The 17,782-nt window shown below is 40.5% G+C and overlaps 2 protein-coding genes across 8 annotated transcripts in view; one reads left to right on the forward strand and one right to left on the reverse strand.

The window, feature by feature from the left end:
- The window catches only part of LOC122174245 (uncharacterized), a 32,473-nt gene extending 20,351 nt beyond the window's left edge, over window positions 1-12,122 (forward strand). For both annotated transcript variants that reach the window (XR_006175830.2, XM_065550100.1), the window contains one exon: window positions 10,440-12,122. The gene's annotated coding sequence lies outside the window, so the exon portion shown is untranslated. The remainder of the gene's footprint in view (window positions 1-10,439) is intronic.
- Window positions 4,681-17,782, reverse strand: part of HMGCR (3-hydroxy-3-methylglutaryl-CoA reductase) — a 30,233-nt gene continuing 17,131 nt past the window's right edge. For all 6 annotated transcript variants that reach the window (XM_042855951.2, XM_042855952.2, XM_005288270.5 and 3 more), the window contains exons 8-20: window positions 16,593-16,709; window positions 16,194-16,345; window positions 14,886-15,130; window positions 14,585-14,757; window positions 12,912-13,106; window positions 11,963-12,121; window positions 11,639-11,796; window positions 10,280-10,385; window positions 9,008-9,178; window positions 7,808-7,948; window positions 7,556-7,714; window positions 6,781-6,935; window positions 4,681-6,638 (exon numbers count right to left, since the gene is read on the reverse strand). In XM_042855951.2, coding sequence (XP_042711885.1) covers window positions 6,584-6,638; window positions 6,781-6,935; window positions 7,556-7,714; window positions 7,808-7,948; window positions 9,008-9,178; window positions 10,280-10,385; window positions 11,639-11,796; window positions 11,963-12,121; window positions 12,912-13,106; window positions 14,585-14,757; window positions 14,886-15,130; window positions 16,194-16,345; window positions 16,593-16,709 — 1,986 coding nt within the window. In that variant the 3' untranslated portion in view covers window positions 4,681-6,583. The remainder of the gene's footprint in view (window positions 6,639-6,780; window positions 6,936-7,555; window positions 7,715-7,807; window positions 7,949-9,007; window positions 9,179-10,279; window positions 10,386-11,638; window positions 11,797-11,962; window positions 12,122-12,911; window positions 13,107-14,584; window positions 14,758-14,885; window positions 15,131-16,193; window positions 16,346-16,592; window positions 16,710-17,782) is intronic.

The following is a 17,782-nucleotide window of genomic DNA, read 5'->3' on the forward strand; positions in this document are numbered from 1 at the left end:
GGCCTGATGGTATGCCTATGGGTCCAAAATGGCCACTGAGATGGCCTGTGCCACTGCGCAGGCCATGGCTCTGCACCGATGTTAGGTATGTCCCGCGCCAACTTTTGCCGGGGTCGCTGCTAATATTTGGACCCCGTCTCCGAGTCTGAAGATGGGGCCCAGTATCGTGATGGCCATGGCGGTGCCGAGCGCAGCTAAGCCAGGGAGTGGTGCTGCGAGGCTGGGGAGCGGTGCTGAGACCTGGAACGGTACTGTGATCTGGAGTAGTCCCATGAGCAGGGTCTGTGCAGAGAGCCGGATCGGTGCCGATACAAACGGTGGTGAGATTGGGACCTACTGCGCGATGGCGATCTGTGCCGTGAGTGGGAGCGCTGGCAGGATCTGGATCGATGCCACGAGTCAAACCGACGCCACGAGTGCAACCGGCACCGTGGGTGGGACTGGCACCAGGACTCCAAGCGGTGCTGGGACTCCGAGCGGTACGTCCCCTCCACAGGCTGAGTCGAAGGGCGGATCATCGCTGGCTTTCCCTGGGACGGCGCCGCCCGTGGTGGTATCAGAGGCTTAATGTCCCGATTTTATAGAGACAGTCCCTATTTTTGGGTCTTTTTTTTATATAGGCTCCTATTACCCTCCACCCCCGTCCCGATTTTTCACATTTGCTGTCTGGTCACCCTACTCGGTGCCATCATCGCAATGAGGTCCCTGACGGCCTCAAAGGTGTCCGGGGTGGAAGGCAGTTCTACCTCCTCCACCACCAAACCCAGGGAGTCCAACTGCACCGGACTCGATGGTCCCCCTTGTGGGGCTGAAGTCAGCGGCGCAGGCTCCAAAAGTTTTGGCACTGGGGTTCCTCCCTCGGATGAGCCCCGTTGGCCGGCTCCGATGGGGTGGGTCCTAAAGTGGGGGAGCCACTTCTCCCTTGCTTCCAGTGCTGCTTCTGCGCCGGTGAATGGGATCGGTGCCGGTCCGGTCCCGCCATCTTTGGTGCCAAGGAGTGACGGTGCCACGGGTCTCTGCCAAGTTCATCTCTCACCAAAGCAGATGTCTGCACCAGGGTCCCACTGCAGACAGCTTGAGCCTTCTTGTCTTTGGGCTATCTGGGAAAGCTTAGCCTTCAGACCAAGTTAGGGCAGAAGCTTACACGTGACATTCTCAATAGAACACAAAATAGTTTCTGAAGAAGCTAGTTTGGGAGAAGCGTGATGACTCTGTATAGTCTGAAACTCCCATAACAGTAATACCTCTTTATGTTTCTAGTAGGCCCACCCTTCTTCCTTATCATTGGAGCAGTTTAAGGGTTATGCACCTTAATTACGCCACTATTGTTAAAGTGGTTTCCCCCCTAGAGCGGATGCACTGGTATTAGTACAGATGTATTTCTTCTGATGTTGCTTATTCCCCTTTCTGCACAAGAATAACTATATTGCTATAAAGCACTTTTTATGCCTGTATAACTGCATCCACAGTAGGGATTGGAGTAGTATAACTATTTTGGTTAAAAAAACCAAACCAGCCCTTAACCAACCTAGTTATATCAGTACAAAAATCTCTGTATACACCAGGCCCTTATAATACAATTATAGTTTGGTCCATGAGCCTGAACATGGAATGGCAAGTGGACACAGAAGAGGGTGGTGGAAAAGAGTGGGCATGCTGCCAAGTCTTTTTTATTGGAAGACAGAAGAAGGGGAGAGGGAAGTCTGGTTTCCAGCTCCACTTTGTTACACAGAGAATATTATTTGGTTGAAAAGCTGATAGCATATTTCATTTTATGAGGCTTGAGGATCTCTCTCTTAGGAGTATGGATCAATACAATTTAATGAGAGTACTCCATCCTGGATTGTTTGTTTTTGATGGCTTGCATGGTATTTCAAAATGGCAATTTTGTAGCATCTCCTAACTTCTCTCCCCTCCCCGCCGCCCCCCCCCCTTTTTTTCTGGACAGTGTTTTCAGCTCAGGCTTTTACATCTTCCACAGATTTTCTGTTCTTCCCTCTTCTACAGGTTGTTTTGGTCTCCATGTCTAGTTGTGCATTGTTTTCATAGACTTTGGGCCTCTCAAATGCTTCATCATCCTCACTGTGTCAGTGTTATCTGCTGTGCTTGCCCCTTTGCTTATAACATATATCACATTACTGCTTCTTTATGGTTTCTTGCAATCTTTTGTTATTTTCATTAGTGAGCGATCCGAGGCAAACAGACACTGTTCTGACAACTTGGCATCCTTCATATTTTCACCTATCCTGTCTCTTATTCTTTTTAAGGTCCTATATTTGTTCAACAAGACAGAATTGCAGTTTTAAAAGCCTGAGCTGGAGGCTTATTCCTGGAATCACCATTTAAATTTGCCCTTCCATTGTATAATATTGTACCCCTATGAAATAGGGATGGACCACTGTCATCTAGTCTCCCCCCCCCCCCCCCCCTTGAGTTGAAGGACATCTAGAATATCACCTGCAACATCACCCATGCAAATATCAGGGCATGTACCTGGTATTGTGGTTTGTCTATTAAATTGACAGGCAGCTGGAATGTCAAATCTGCAGGTCTATCTGCCAGAATTTCTAAATCCTGGTCCTCTCTGGGAACTGACTGACCAATAACTCTCCACTGTGATGCCTGAACAACTCCTGTGCTGGAGGGTCCTGCAAGAGGGCACAGAACTACTATAGCCAAGGCCAGGTCTGCACAACAAACTTTTGCCACCATGGCTGTGATTTATGACTAACATAGCTGAGCCACCAAAAGCCCCTGCTCTGATGCAGTTATTTCAGCCAAACTGAGCTCTTGCTGGGTAGTTTATTTTGCTCAAGATGGCTGGAAAAGGCTACACCCGCAAAAGAGCAGTTTTGCCTGTATAAGCTGCCTCCACACTGGCAAAGCCTACGTATAGCCCTGGAGCAAGTCTCTGTGTGTGGTGGGCTGGTAGAGCCACTCCAGAGGAGGAAAGTGAACCAGCCCCAGGTGCTCAGTGTTGAGGAGGAAAGCCAGCCTAGGGTTCACCTCAATCAGCTAACATGTTAAAATACAATTTACTCCATCTGTGCTGAGATTTAACATGTTAGCCAACACGTTTTAAAAAAATATATCTGTTGCCCTACTGTAGCCTTTAGACAGCTGCAGCTCTAAGCACCTGACGCCAACCATCCAATTACAAGTGCTCTATATTGGTTTCAGGGTGTTTTTTGTTTCTGAGGGTGGTTTGTTGTAAGCATGTTATCTTCTGCCCTGGACCCACCTCAGTCCCCAAACTTTGCCTTTGTGGTAAGAGGTTCCACTGCTGTGTTTTGCGTACAATAAAAGGGGCTTCATAAAGAATCAATAATTATTTGTGCCACATATAAAGTTGATCTCTACCCCTGGTCTAGAGCAGGGATCTCAACCTCAAATGACCACAAGGGCCACATGAGGACTAGTACATTGGGCCGAGGGCCACATCACTGCAACCCGCCCTCTCTGCCCCCGGCCCCCACTCCACCCCTTCCATGAGGCCCCGCCCCTATTCCAATCCCTTCCCCAAATCCCCGACCCTGCCCTGGCTCTTCTCCGCCCCCTCCCCTGCGCGCACAGCTCCCCACTCCTCTCCCCTGCCTCCTGGAAAGGAAGCACCTGGAGGTAGGCAGAGGAGCGGGGATGCAGCGCACTGGAGGGGGAGGAGGGGTGGCGGGGGAGGGGAGCTTGGTGGCTGCAGGAAATAACTTGGGGGGCGGGGAGCTTGCCGGGCTGCTGCTAATAACTCTGCAGGCTGCATTGCCGGGCTGCAGCTAATAACTCCGCGGGCGGCATGTTTGAGACCCCTGGTCTAGAGCATGAGATGTAGAGAAGAAACGGAAAGAGTAGCCGGTTGTAGGGAATTGGTGGACTAATGCTGGATATTGGGTGGGCCAGACATGGAAAGTATCTTATGGCGTAGGACCTGAAACACAAAGGGAGGAGAGGCTCTGATCAGTACTTTAGCTTCTAAATGGAAAGGTGTGAGTAATAGATTTCTTTGTGATGGTAGGATTTCTGGCTCCTAGTTGAAATTGAGGGAGTCAAAGTTGGTATATATTTCCAGACTTTTTGTTTAATGGGAAAGTGGTTTAAAAACCTTTATTTCCAAATTACGATTTTTTAAAACCTTAAAATTTGCTAACTTAAAAAATAAGTAGTTATTTGACTAGGTTTTAAGATTAAATATTTATTTACATAGTTGTTGTCTGGTACTTTCATTTGAGAGTTCTCCCTCTTCCTTGTAAATAATCTTGATGTTCAAGAGTTGTGTAATGTAGTGAGTAACATATTGGTCAGTTAATTTTGATGCACTAGCTTTCACTGATGCAGAGTGAATGCAGTAAGATTAGAGTCCTAGCCCAAACAGATTGGAAGACTTTTCTAAAAGTGCATTTTTGTGTTTAGGGTCACACATCTCTCTGAAATAACCATCACAGACTTTGCAAAAATATTCTGTTTTAGCAGACCACTACCATGTGCCAAATTCCAGAAAAGAAGTCTTTTTTGCCTGGAAAGTAGGGCCTCAATGAAGTTTCATACTCAACTACTGTATTGAGAAGTTATTGCACCTCCATAAGTGTTCGTCATACCACCAAAGGACAATATGTAAACAATCCCTGAAACAGTGATTAATATTGAGTATAGTCACTAATTATACTTAAAAATATCACAATTAAGCCAAAACGCTTTTCCATTGTTTTACTGAAACTGAAAAAGTATTCTGTACCAAAATGTACACAATTTAGTAATACAAAATGTTAATTCTGCAAGACAGAATGTCAGTTACATTCACCAAAATGAACACTGAACCACCATTTATTGCCAGCTCAGTGTTACTTTAAATAATAAATCACTGGTTGAACATAGAAACAAAGCAGTTTCAACTCTGCATAAATAAGAAAAACTACTGATAACAATACTGCAGAAAGATAAACATTCATGATATTTACATGCTACCACAGCATACCTAGCATGTAGTATGTCTTCTGGCTTGAATGATAGCTTTATGAGACCAATACATTAATATTAGAGTTGATGTTCTACAAAATCAGTCCCTCACAAGTTATACCAAGCTTGCACATTAAGAGAACAGCATTCCCTCTCTTTCATCCCCACCCCCAAAATGCCTCTGTATCCCTAGAAAAAGACCAACCTGCTGACATCATCCTTCTAGTAAGAAGGAATGTTCAAATCCATTTATAGTTTTCTTTCAGTGACTGGACAGGGTAACTATTTAGCATAGCAACTGATACTTGTTTTCTCAGTAATAAGTCAAACCAAAATAAACCTACCTAATATTTCCTGCATAATGTTAAGAAACACCCTACGTTATCTCACTGGTCCAAATACAGTATTTTAATGGACAGTTACATTTCTTGTGTTAATTTTTCTAGTAACATCATTTCAATGGACCCTTGTAAGTTTTCGTAAGATGGATAAATTGGATTTTTCAGAAGATAAATTATATTTTTTTCACAAAAGAAAACATTTAAAAAGAATCAAGCATAAAAACCAACTGGAACATTAAAGACACGTGATTTTTCTGGCTTTATTACATCTCCAAGTTAAGCAGAGGTCAAACACCTATCCCTGGGAAAGAAGTGTCGAACACCAAAAATTATTAATGTGCAAATGCACTGTACTTTAAAAAGATGAGATTTTAAAAGTGTAAACATCTGTTGATTCATTCACTTGAATCCATTGCTACTTACAGAAAGAGTTATGTAAAAAACTGTATTAACGTTATCAAAGCTCTAACCTGCCTGATGTGTAATCGTTTCTATGTCTGTAACATGAAAGTTTTAGAAAGTCATGATACAGTACTTCTCTCTGAACAAAATGCCCAGACAGTTGAACGCAGTGGTTTCATACCCCTGTTAAAGAATGTCAAACATTTCTGCACGTTGTAGCAACAGATTTTCCTTAAAGGAAAAAATGATTCAACTCAGTTAGGGCGCTAATAGTAAAGTGGAACAGCAGCAAGTGAAGTACTATAAATAGATCGTTTCTACAGATTAATGTGAGACTCAATAAAATTATCTCATAACCCAAGACCTAAGCTTAAAACTTGAACAAAGAAAATTAAAATCAGGAGTTCATGGAAGCAATTAGGCTATTACTTTATATTTAAAACCTACTTTTTTAACCAGAAAACAAAAATCACAAGGAACATTACATACAAACCAATTTTAGCCAAATCATTTTTTTAAACATACAACAAATTACACTACAGAACTTGTTTTCCATCTCAATCATAACTGGGAGTTCACTAGTCAAAATACCCTCAATCCTTAATGACATAAAGCTGACCCTTCAGAACAGCATGCGCCGAGTAAGAGAAATATCAAAAACTCTAAAGCCATGTTCAAGACATCTGGGATCTCCATAAAGGAAGTAATTTTTAGCTACTGAAGAAAGTCAAAGTCATAAGGAGGAGTTTCACTGATCACAAGTCTGCTGATCTTCTCAATTATTTTCCACAAAAATCCTTGTACTGAGACTGCCTTCTAAAAGTCATAAATATATATTATTCTTTACTCCTGGTCAGTTGCTATGGCAGTGGTTCACTTCAACGCTCCTCTGACGTTCAAGCTGCTTTCTTGGTGCAGGTTCCTTGAAGATCTTGTAGATTTATTTTTGACCTAACAAAAATAATAAGATAAGCCTTTTGGAGTCAGCACTCTCTCTGTAGCTTTAACTGTTTCATGTACCATTCTTACATATTGTGCTGTATTTGGGACAGAGGAAGACACAGAGAATAGTACTAAGCTTTGCATTTCTTACCTATTGTGAATCATGTGGCTTTTGACTAGATGTCCAGCTGCCAATGCTGCCATTAATGATAATTCCCCTGCCATTACTGTAGCACATACAATTTTAGCAAGCTGACGTGCATTTTCACCAGGATTGTCTTGACTTGCACCCTGGACCCCTAACATCTGTAGACAAAAATATCCAACATCCACTTTAAAACCAAGAGCTGGTAAAGGTAAATTTGTGTTCAGTTAGAATTATTTAATAGTCCTTACTAAATTATGTGAAACAAACCAGCATTTAAGTCCCTCAGACATTAAAAAGTAGCATTTAACTTCAAAATTCAATGCATTAATACTCTTCGTCTAATTCAGTGGTTCTTAACGTGGCGCCCACCAGGGCATTTATGTGCGCCCGACTACTGACAAGGGAGCGCTTCCGCCAGACCACCCACCGCTGAAGAGTGCGGCTGCCGGACAACCAGCCGCCGAAATGTGGCAACGCCAAGAAGCGTTGCTGCCGAAATGCCACTGCTTCTCGGTGGCATTTCGGCCGTGACGCTTCTTGATGACGCCGGTTCTTAGCGGCATTTCGGCGGCTGGTTGTCCGGCGCCCACCACACTCTTCTGGGAACATGAATATGCTATTGCAACAGAAAGGTTGGGAACCACTGGTCTAGTTAGTCATATCTTAAAGCCTACTAAAGTTTGAAAAAAAACTTGCAGTATTACTTAGACACACAGTATACAATAGAACCAGGAGGAGTTTTGATTTAAATATTTTAATTTTCTTTGATGCTTTGTACCTGCAAACAGGCTTGCTGTGGTAGCAAGTTGGTCCCTCCACCAACTGTTCCAATTTCTATAGAGGGCATTGTACAGCTGATATACAGATCTTCATTTGTGGGACCTGTTGACTCCATCAGAGTGATGCAGTTAGAACTGCCCACATTTTGTGCTGCATCCTTAAAGTCAGAATAAAAACGTTTAGTTCAACTATCTTAAGAATATATTTAAAAAACCAAAACCCAATAGTGCTGTGAATTGGCTGAACTTACCTGTCCACAAGCAATGTAGATAGCTGTGACAATGTTTGCTGCGTGGGCGTTATAGCCACCTATGCTACCAGCCATCGCAGAGCCCACCAAATTTTTGTTTATATTAACCTCAACCATAGCTTCTGTAGTAGTCTTCAATACCTAGACAAAGCCATATGCTTTTATTATATTTCTCATTAGACAGCAGTAGTAATCCCATGTTGTATAGCATTAGCACTCAGACTGTGATTCCATGGCTGAGGAACTTGCCGCAGAACAGTTCTCTAAAAAGTAGACTTTCAATTAAAAGAAAATAATTTAAGTGCTTACAGTTGCTAAAATTTTCCAAATATAAACAGAATGCAAACCAATGCAGAGATATTTGCCTGAGTCTGCAGATAAGCCTGAAATAAATATTTCTAAGAGATGTGGTGAACCACCCCATTTATTACAATGGAATGTTGACATTAAATCTGAAACTTAATGATGACAATATAAAAATAGTTTGGCAGAAAAAGCCTGTTAATGAGCTATGATAGTACCAACCTGCCTCCAAGGTAACTCCAAAGAGCAAAAACCCTCAATTGTCGTCATCCCAGCTTGCCACAATCTCTAGCTTCCCCCAATGACTTCTACAATGTAGTTATATATTTTTAATACAAAATTCTGCAGTACAACAAATTTCTGGGTCACTAAAAAATTAAATATCAAATTAGGTCACAAGAAATACTACTGATTGCATTACTCATTTTCACATATTTAATTCAATCAAAACCTCTTTACATGAAAGTCCCAAAGAATTTCCAGTCTTGTGCACTGTGAGGTGTAGCAGAACCCAGGCTAACTGCTGCAGATTAATTTGCCATGGAGAATCCAAGGGACCGGTTACAAAGATTATTAAAACTGAACTGAATATCAGGTAAATTACTTAAGTGTCAGATCTACTAGACTGTGCAATAGTCTTTCAAAAGAAGGGGTGGAAGACCCACCACTTCAGACATTTTAAACCAGACAGCACAAAAGTATATTGAATGAAAAATCCTCTACTAGTAAGTCACTTTTATCTATAACTTCTATGATCCTACAATAATACTCAAAGTGAAGAGTCATCATTATGTACAATTTATAAATTTCAATTTCAAGTTAAATTTTTATAAAAGGGATTAGTTTGGTTAGACAAAAGTGCTTTTTGATTCCAAGATGAATCAAAGCGGTACTTACTTCTCTGACCACCTTGGCTGGAATGACTGCTTCGCAGACAACAGACTTCCCTCTGCCTTCTATCCAATTTATGGCAGCAGGCTTTTTGTCTGTACAATAGTTACCACTAATAGCTAGAACCTGGAGATCAGGAAACTCTTCTTGCAGTCTCGCAAGTGCCTTTTCGGTACCCTGACAGAAGCAGATATAAATGAAGCTTAACTTCTCATGAGGATTGTATTATAAACCACTGGAGAACTTAACTTATATGTTACTAACCATCACAGAGACGGTAAGACATCAGGGCTAGACTGAACCTTTGGGCTCAGCCCCTGTGCAAGGAAAGCATATCGCTGGAGCAGCAATGGGAAGGAATTGTTCCTCACAGAGGAACCTGGACTACCCTTTTGGGTAAGATGGTGCTGGTGGGTAGGTATAATATAATAATTGCTCTGCCCCCATCTCACTCAATTGTTCGTAGAGGAAATAATGAATTTACAAGCCTTTGCTCCTCCCCACCATGCATGGGGGCTCATCCTGGGGCTGCACAGGTGGGTGGAGGCTCTGCCCCCTCTAACTCCAGAGTGGCTACATAGGACCAGAGAACACTGGCACTTATCAAGGTATGCACACAACATGGATCTTAATACTCTGGGATCAATTCTTCCCTTTATTCTGGATTGGGGGAAGAAGGAGAGCCTGAGTTGCATGAACAGATTTTTTTTCTTTTTAAATATAGTCATTTTAACCCTCCGGTCTTCATTGCTTAGGTACTACTCTTGATTATGGTCAAAGACACAAAACAAAACCATTACAGTTTACCATTTTATATCACTAGAGAGAGACACAGCCTGCCCTCGGTAAATTGCCTAAGGTAAATAAAACAAGCAAAGGTAAAAAAATCAAGTTCATATGGGAAGATGGCCAATAAGAATGAAGTTGAAGTAGGATTAATAATCACTTTAATTTCTCACTCACAACATTTCTCACTGTTTTGCCTATTTTAGATTTAAGCACTTAAGGGACAGAAAGTAAATTTTCCTCTCAAAAGCACTATTAACTCTAACACAGGACTCTGATTCTGGATGGCCCTTATACAAGCCCCAGAAAAAGAAAGGGGGAGAAGCTGAAGGGAGAGAAGTGGGGAGTCCTGTGTCCTTGCTTCCACTCCCTGTATAGTCACGTAAGACAGGACAAACTAATTTAGTTAATTTAGTGACATGCTTTAACTAGGTTTTTTTTTTTTTTTTTTCCCTTCAAAAAAATGCTAAGTAGAAACAGACTGGATCTTACTTTTGAGATCATGTTCATTCCCATTGCATCCCCTGTTTCAGACTGAAAACGGATATAAAGGTTACGACCAGCCAGACTGATGTGAAGCTTTTGCAGACGAGCAAACCTGTAAATAAAAGAGAATCAACTGACTACTAACAATTCTTTCTCTCTCCCTTAGCTCGCTGAAGACTACAGGCTGCTTTTCAGCTACAAATGACAGTAAGCCATTAGTTCTGGATAACCCTGTTAAGCACCATGCACAATGTGGGCTCCTCCTCCTGCTCTATGCACAAAATTAAATCAGCACCAACTACCAGGCACAAAGTTCTCTGACAGCTGATCCAAGACAAATGTTTAAGAAAATGTACTGCTCCTGAAAGTAACTGTACTGGGTTGCCTAATTTTTCTAGCCATGCAATTTGTGAAATACAAGATCTTAGTGTTGTAGTTACCTAATTTCAAACAATTCCCTCCCTCCATCCCTGACAAAAAAATTCTATGTTACTGAATATTAACTACTAAAAGAAGGAGATTTGGCAATTCTTAAGTCATTTATATTCAGAAACAGTGTCTAGAGCAGTGATAGTAAAGGCATGTCCCACAACCCAATTCTATTGCTATGCAGTAAGCAAGAACAAACTAACGTGAAGATATTGCCCATTATTCAACAGCAGGAAGGATGGCTCTATACCATGGTATCAGGCCTTGCTGGAATATGCTCATGCGTACTACTGACTTCCACCTGCTTTTGTGGAACATGACTCTGCTAACCAATACCGAAAAATCAGTCTTCGATTTTCCAGAGTTAATATACAACAACAAATACTTGGAGGAATGAGAATAAAAGAAGTTATGACACTCATGCTCTAAATCATGTTACTTTTAATACTGTTATGCTTCTCCCCACCCTGTCAGTTCTGGCATTAAAGGGTCAATATTCTCTTTAGCCTCTAGAATTAGAGAAGAACATGTTATATCATTTCAAAGATTAGATGGTGGTGTACAACATTGGTTCTAATTCTACAAGTGCAGGATAACAATCATTAAAATCAAGTCAGAACTGAAGTGTGAGAGTGTTTTTGGAGGTAGTAACAAGTATGAATGGTAATCAGAATAATACCATTTTAACTTCCTTTTTCTTCCTGTGATTGAATTCCGTATTTTCCTAGGGGATATAACATTTGTTTGCAGCCCTAATGGTTAACCAAATATTGGACATGAATGATGTTGTTGATTACTTAGAATCCAAGTTATTTGGATCCCTGAATCTAGTATCATGTAATTTCTTGCATCGTAGTACACCTAAACATGGGAGATTTCTATATTTCATTATAGATTTACATTAGTAAATACTTTACAGAAAGCCATGTTACTAACCTACTTGTGCTGTCAAATGCATCTTTGACAATTTTAAACCCTTCAGAGTTTTCAAGCCAAGCCTTCACTTCTGCAGCCTGGCAGGCAGAGGGTAATCTTACAACTGGTCCTCGAGTCATCCCATCTGCTAGAATACGGCTATTGGCTCCTCCACCAAGCTAAGACCAAAGGGGAAAATGAATAACATTACTGGGAATTATTGGTAATTTGTAATAACGTTAATTAAATAGATACCTATCTTACACAATTCAACTCATTTTGTATTAAGTGATGGACTCTTAATCAAGGCAAGGAGCTAACTCTCCAAGAATGAATTTTACTTACAAGTATTGCTCTACACCCTCTGTTTGTGCTTGCTACCAGACAGCCTTCTGTTGTTGCCATTGGAACTTGAAACTCTTTGCTATCCAGGAAAAGTGGCCCAGCTACACCTACAGGGATGGGCATGTATCCAATCACATTTTCACAGCAAGCTCCCATTACCTTAAAAACAAATGTTAGATTTAACAGTCATTAAGGATACGGCATTGCAATAGCATGTTGAGAAATTGATAACAAATCGCCATCAACAAATAAAATAAATAAAAATTAGCCTACTTTACCAACTGACTCATCAATAAAATACAACATTTTTACACTGCAATGTTTTATACGGCACAAAGTTTGGAAGTATTTAGTAAAGCTTGACAGTAATCTTCTGAAGTTCACTGAAGGGTTTAATCATTGAAGTAATGTATAATAACAGATAAAACTGCAGAAAGAATTTTTTTTTTATATTAGTGAATGCTATGTGCTTGTATCTATTAGGAGAGTTACTGTACAAAGTGAAAACTGTATTAAACTAACAATCTGGATTTTGAATAACTTTCCCTTTATTATGACTCAACTCACATTTTCACTCATCCCAGTAAACTCAGCTGTGGTATTATCAAAGCCCTAAATTTTGAGATTAGGGAACTGTATACATTAATACATAATTGTCCTTTTTGATCATGCTACAAAACTGATCTGTACTCTTAAGTTTTCATTTAAAAAAATTAAGTATCCAATACTTATGTCTGTGAGAATTTTCAGATGTGAACTGAATGAATACCCATGCAGTCTGTGTTTGTATGAAGACCGGCTGAAACTATAATTGACAGCTCCGTCTTAATTCCTTGGAAGTGGAGCACATGAATTATAATTTTGAGAAGAATTTGGGGAAAAACACACAAAAGGAGTTACCTTAAAATTTAAAAATTAATTCACTCTTGCTTGTCTCCATTATACTTACCAAAGAATAATTGTAATGCCTGTAAGGAAGATATTGTAGGGCTGAAGGTTCAGGGAGCTTCTGAGATAACATCTGTCTGCGAATAGATACACCACGTTCCTGAGTTTCCATCAAAGTTTCCAATTTGTAAGCAGGAATATGCTTAGCATTGACTAGGTTGATGACTTCTGCATCAGTGAGGAATTTTGCACCTCTCTAGAAATTAAAAAAAAAAAAAAAAGTTTTGTGTTTGTACAAACTGCAGTACAACTTTTAATGTTTCCAGTATGGTAAAGGATACTCTTTACTTCTGCAAATCATACCTAAAGAATCTGTTTCATTATCGACATCCATAAACTACAGCATACAAAGAAAATCATTCTAAATGAATTACTGGTCTGTGTCAATCATGAATCCACATAAACCAAAAGCAAAGGAAACTAACAAACCTCGCCCAGATACCCCAGCTGCAACTTAAACTTATAAAATGTTGTGAGATTCAGAGTGAGGCTTTTACTCATTGTAATGTATTGTAGTACATGCTTACCATCAAATAACCTGCAATACCTAGCCAAACTAAAGAGTTATGTATAGACTAAAAGTTCCATTACGAAATTTCATTGCTTTTCCAGAGTGAAGGTAGACTCTTATTTTAAACACTATAGGACAGATCCTCAGGTAGCATTAATTACATAGCTCCACTGAAGTCAAATGCCAGCTGAGGATCTGGCTCTGTGTATGGAACTATCCAAAGAAGACAGATTATGTACAAGTTTATAAATGGACATTTTTCTGTAAAGTACAAATTGGGGGAAAGGGGGAAGTCTGATGTTCTGTAGCAGTGGTCCCCAAACTGTGGGGAGTGCCCCCCCCCGGTGGGTGGGGAGCACAGTGGGGCCCGAGCCAACCCCCACAGCAGGTGGGGAGGGAGTGCCTCCCAGCCCCGCTTTGCCCCCATCTCTGCTCCAGCCCTGCCTCTGCTCCCGCCCCAGCCCCGCCCCCAACCTAGGTCCTTGCAGCTTTGGTACCAGCCTCAGCCCCCTTACCTCTGTCTGCACCTCCCTTCTTTCCCCGCCCTCCCCCTGACCGCAGCTCCCATGGGGGAGATGCAGATGGGTTGGAGGGGGGAGAGGAACCTGAAAAGCTTGGCACCACTGGTCTGGAGGGAGCACAATACTCTGTCTCATGGGGAATCAGAATCAGTAGCCACACAACCTCGGAGATTTCAGAGAGCTTGGGAGCTGAGGGTGAAGAAAACTAAGCACCTTATGTTGCTCTCAACCAGCCACCTTTAATAGATGTATGGACTAACACTCTAGTTTTTCATGAGCGGGAAAGCTACTATGAAATGGAATTTGGGGGGGGGAGATATGGTAACAAATCTTTTGTTTACAAAAATGGGCAAAAACTGAATTTTTGGCTGCATGCATTCAAGAATCAGAACATATACAAATAATTGAAAAGCAGGAATTGACTGCACCAGAAATGATCTCTAAAGTGCATTTTGCAATGGGTGTATACTAAGAGTGTAAGCCATACTATTTACACATACATTCAATTGTAAGAGCAATGCAATCACTTGAAGAATGTATTCACAAACATGATTTCACTGTGAAGTTTAAAAATACTGCTTATAATTTTTTGGTCTTGAACTTCTCAGCAGAACTGGAAACCTTATAGTTCTCTTTTCTTACCTCTGCATTTCCAAGTATACATAAACATTCTTCAGTGGAGCGTGGCTCTTTGGGCAATTCAATTTCAGGCTCCTTTCTATTAAGGAGAGAAGAAGTTTCCATAGGGATGCAACTACCAACCACAAATGTAGCCTTGGCTGATGGCTCTGCTAATGCAGGTTTTATTACTTCAACTGCATAAAGACAAATTAAAATTGGAATTTAGATTACAAAAATCTCAACAGAGTACAGTTTTTTGGTTGCAAAATAGTCCCAGCATTGGATCCTTCAGTACCTAAGATACCCAAAGCATATATATTACCTTTTCTCTCTCTGGAAATTACAGCCTCTTCTACTGTGCTGGATTTCTGATGATTTTTTACAAGTACAGACTGTTTTCTGCAGCAGTTATCAGGAATCTTTTTCTGAACTATCAAGGGAGAGGTTATGGGGTTCTTCAGTGAGAGCGTAGACTCCGTCTCTGTCTGTTCAAAGAAGATGTATTTCACAGCAAGAAGAAGAGCTAAACCAAGAGTGATTACTTGCTCAATGTCCAAACTGGCCATTCTGAAGGAGGATCAAACAAGAAGTAAATGTAAATGTGTTTTTAGTATATAAAAAACATTTGTATATCACTATAAACTGACACACTGCTTTAACAAACAAGCAAGACATGCAAGCTAATACCTAACAAGAAAATGCTACAAAGCTAACCTGCAATGTTTATATAATCTCGTGTATATAGCTACATTTTATAAAATGTATCACTGGGGCATCCATTTGCTTTAACAAGAGCAATATGTTGATCCTAATTTATGCAGCGGTTAGAACTCTACCCCCTTTATAACACATTATTGAAGTACGCTACTTTAGAAAAGAAACAGCACGGCAGTTCAGAATGTTTGAAGAACAGCAGTGACACTTAAAACTTCTCTCACTAAATATTTACTAAACCACAGTAAACAGCAATTCCTATGTTGAAACCCTAGCAAAGAGAAATATAATACTAAATCACTCAGAAGGCATGTGCCATTCAACATCTAAATCAACTGATTTAACAGTTATCTCCTGGTAAATGTAGTGTGGTTCAAATATCATATCTTGCCATCCGAGGCAATTATTATAGTAGATACAGAAATTAAGCTGCTTAAATAGGTAAGGAATCAAGAGATTTAGAGGCTGATTTTCAGAGGTGATAGGAATCCATGGCTCCCACTGACTTTAATTGAGTTGTAGGTTGTCAGAACCTCTGACAATCAAATCCATAGTACCTTAACGTTAGAAAAAAATTGATCACAAGGAGAGAGAACAGTGACAAGGACCTTTTTTCCAAGTCCTTGGGGATGGGTGGTACATGTGTGGGAGAAGCTGTGCACATGTTCCCAGAGTAAAGGGAAGCTGGTTTTAACACCTGACTAGACTACATCAATTACCATTAAATTGACTATGGAATGCCATGTCACACAAGGATCTCCATATGTAGGGAATCCTACAGTGGCCAGAGCAGATGGGTTTATGGTTGCTTTGCAAAGTACTTTGCCTTACAAAGTAACCTGAAAGCACCAGAGAATAAGCCTCAGTCAGTGGAAGATGCAACAGAATACTTAGAAGGACCAAGATATTCACCCACCTAGAAAGATAAAATTGCCATAGAGAAACATTAGGTTCAATTCTCTTTGGTACATTTTCATCCATTCCCACTGAATTTTCTGCTGTACTGTTTTGAGCAGATGGTTCTGCTATCCAGCGACTGTGAGCATGAACAAGAACCAGACCTAGAGACTTAAAAAGGAGAGAGAGAGAGAGAAAAGTGAAACCTGTTTCCAGCTGTAACTAGCCACCAAATCTAGTAACAAGTAGCAATTAATTTTTTTTTTTTTTTACTTTCCCACGCCCTCGTAGGTTTAAAACTAAAGGCTGGTGTTGACAACAGGCAGGGAATATAACTTTACAGTAATTGAGAAATATTTATGCATACATTTAATTATATGGTTGCTTTTCTCTAAAGAAAGGGAAAATCCCCACATACCATAATCATTTTAACCCTCTGAGTTACAGGGTTTGGTTTGTTTTCTTCTTCTTCCAAAACACGGGCAAAATGACTAAGTTGCCATATGGGACGCCCCTCACGACTTTCACGAGAAAGCTACAAGGAAAAACAAAAGACCCTGTTCAGTGCATATATTTGAAGAAACAGAGAAGCAAGCAAACTTTTTACTATTATGTCCCTAGAGAATTTGATTACTAAGGCTCTGTCAACACAAGAAAGTTGTACCAGTTTAATCTAAGTCAGTTTTTAAACCAGTGCAACTGCCTATGTGGGCACTTTCTTTTTGGTTTAAAACTGGCTTGTTTTGGCTTAGTTTACAATGACTTCAAACCAACTTAACCTAAACCACAATAAGAGTGTCTATACAGCCTTTTGCACCAATTTAACTAAATCATTTACAAATCACACCTTTAGTTAAACTGGTTGAACTTTCTCCTGTACACAAGCCTGTAGTTACATTTGATCCACTTAATACCACACGGAAGAGTCAGTGGCAATACAGGAACCAAAGAGAAAATTTAAGACCCAAGCAGGAGGCTCTCAGCCCAAAATGTTCAAACTTCTGTGTCTAAAGTTAAGCCCTTAAGTCCATAAAATAAATAAGGCCTTGGTTCACAAAAGCCTCCTCATTCAGGAAAATATTTAAGCACGTGCTTTCCTGAATTGGGGCCTGGAACTGGCTCAATTTTCAGAGAAGCTGAGCATCCACAAATCTCACTGAAGTCTATCTGAGCAAGAGTGAGAGCTGCCCAGCAGTTCTGAAGAGAACAAAACAAACTCCATGCCACTTAGGTGCTTAAATACAAATGCAGGAGTATAACATTAGGCAACAAATTTTGACTATTTAAGTCATAGTGCCTGTAAATCAAATATCCAGAAATCAAGATTAACACTGATTCAGATCTCAAAATATGATCCCCAGCGTTTCCGAGCAGAAGATTGTGCCTGAACATTATACTGAAAGTTAAAGGACATCATATAAACGGGAATGTTGACCTTTCAAATTAATTACTGGAACTGTAGTACAAGAAACTATGTAATTTTTTGCTCTATTCTGCTCCAAAATTAGTTGTAAAAGGGGATATTACCCAGGACATAACTTCTCTCTGTTTTGATGAAATAATTTAATTCCTCCAAGCACACAATTCATTCATGTTCATTAGAGGTAT

This window comes from Chrysemys picta, chromosome 6 (assembly GCF_011386835.1).
Source record: "Chrysemys picta bellii isolate R12L10 chromosome 6, ASM1138683v2, whole genome shotgun sequence".
NCBI lineage: Eukaryota > Metazoa > Chordata > Testudines > Emydidae > Chrysemys > Chrysemys picta.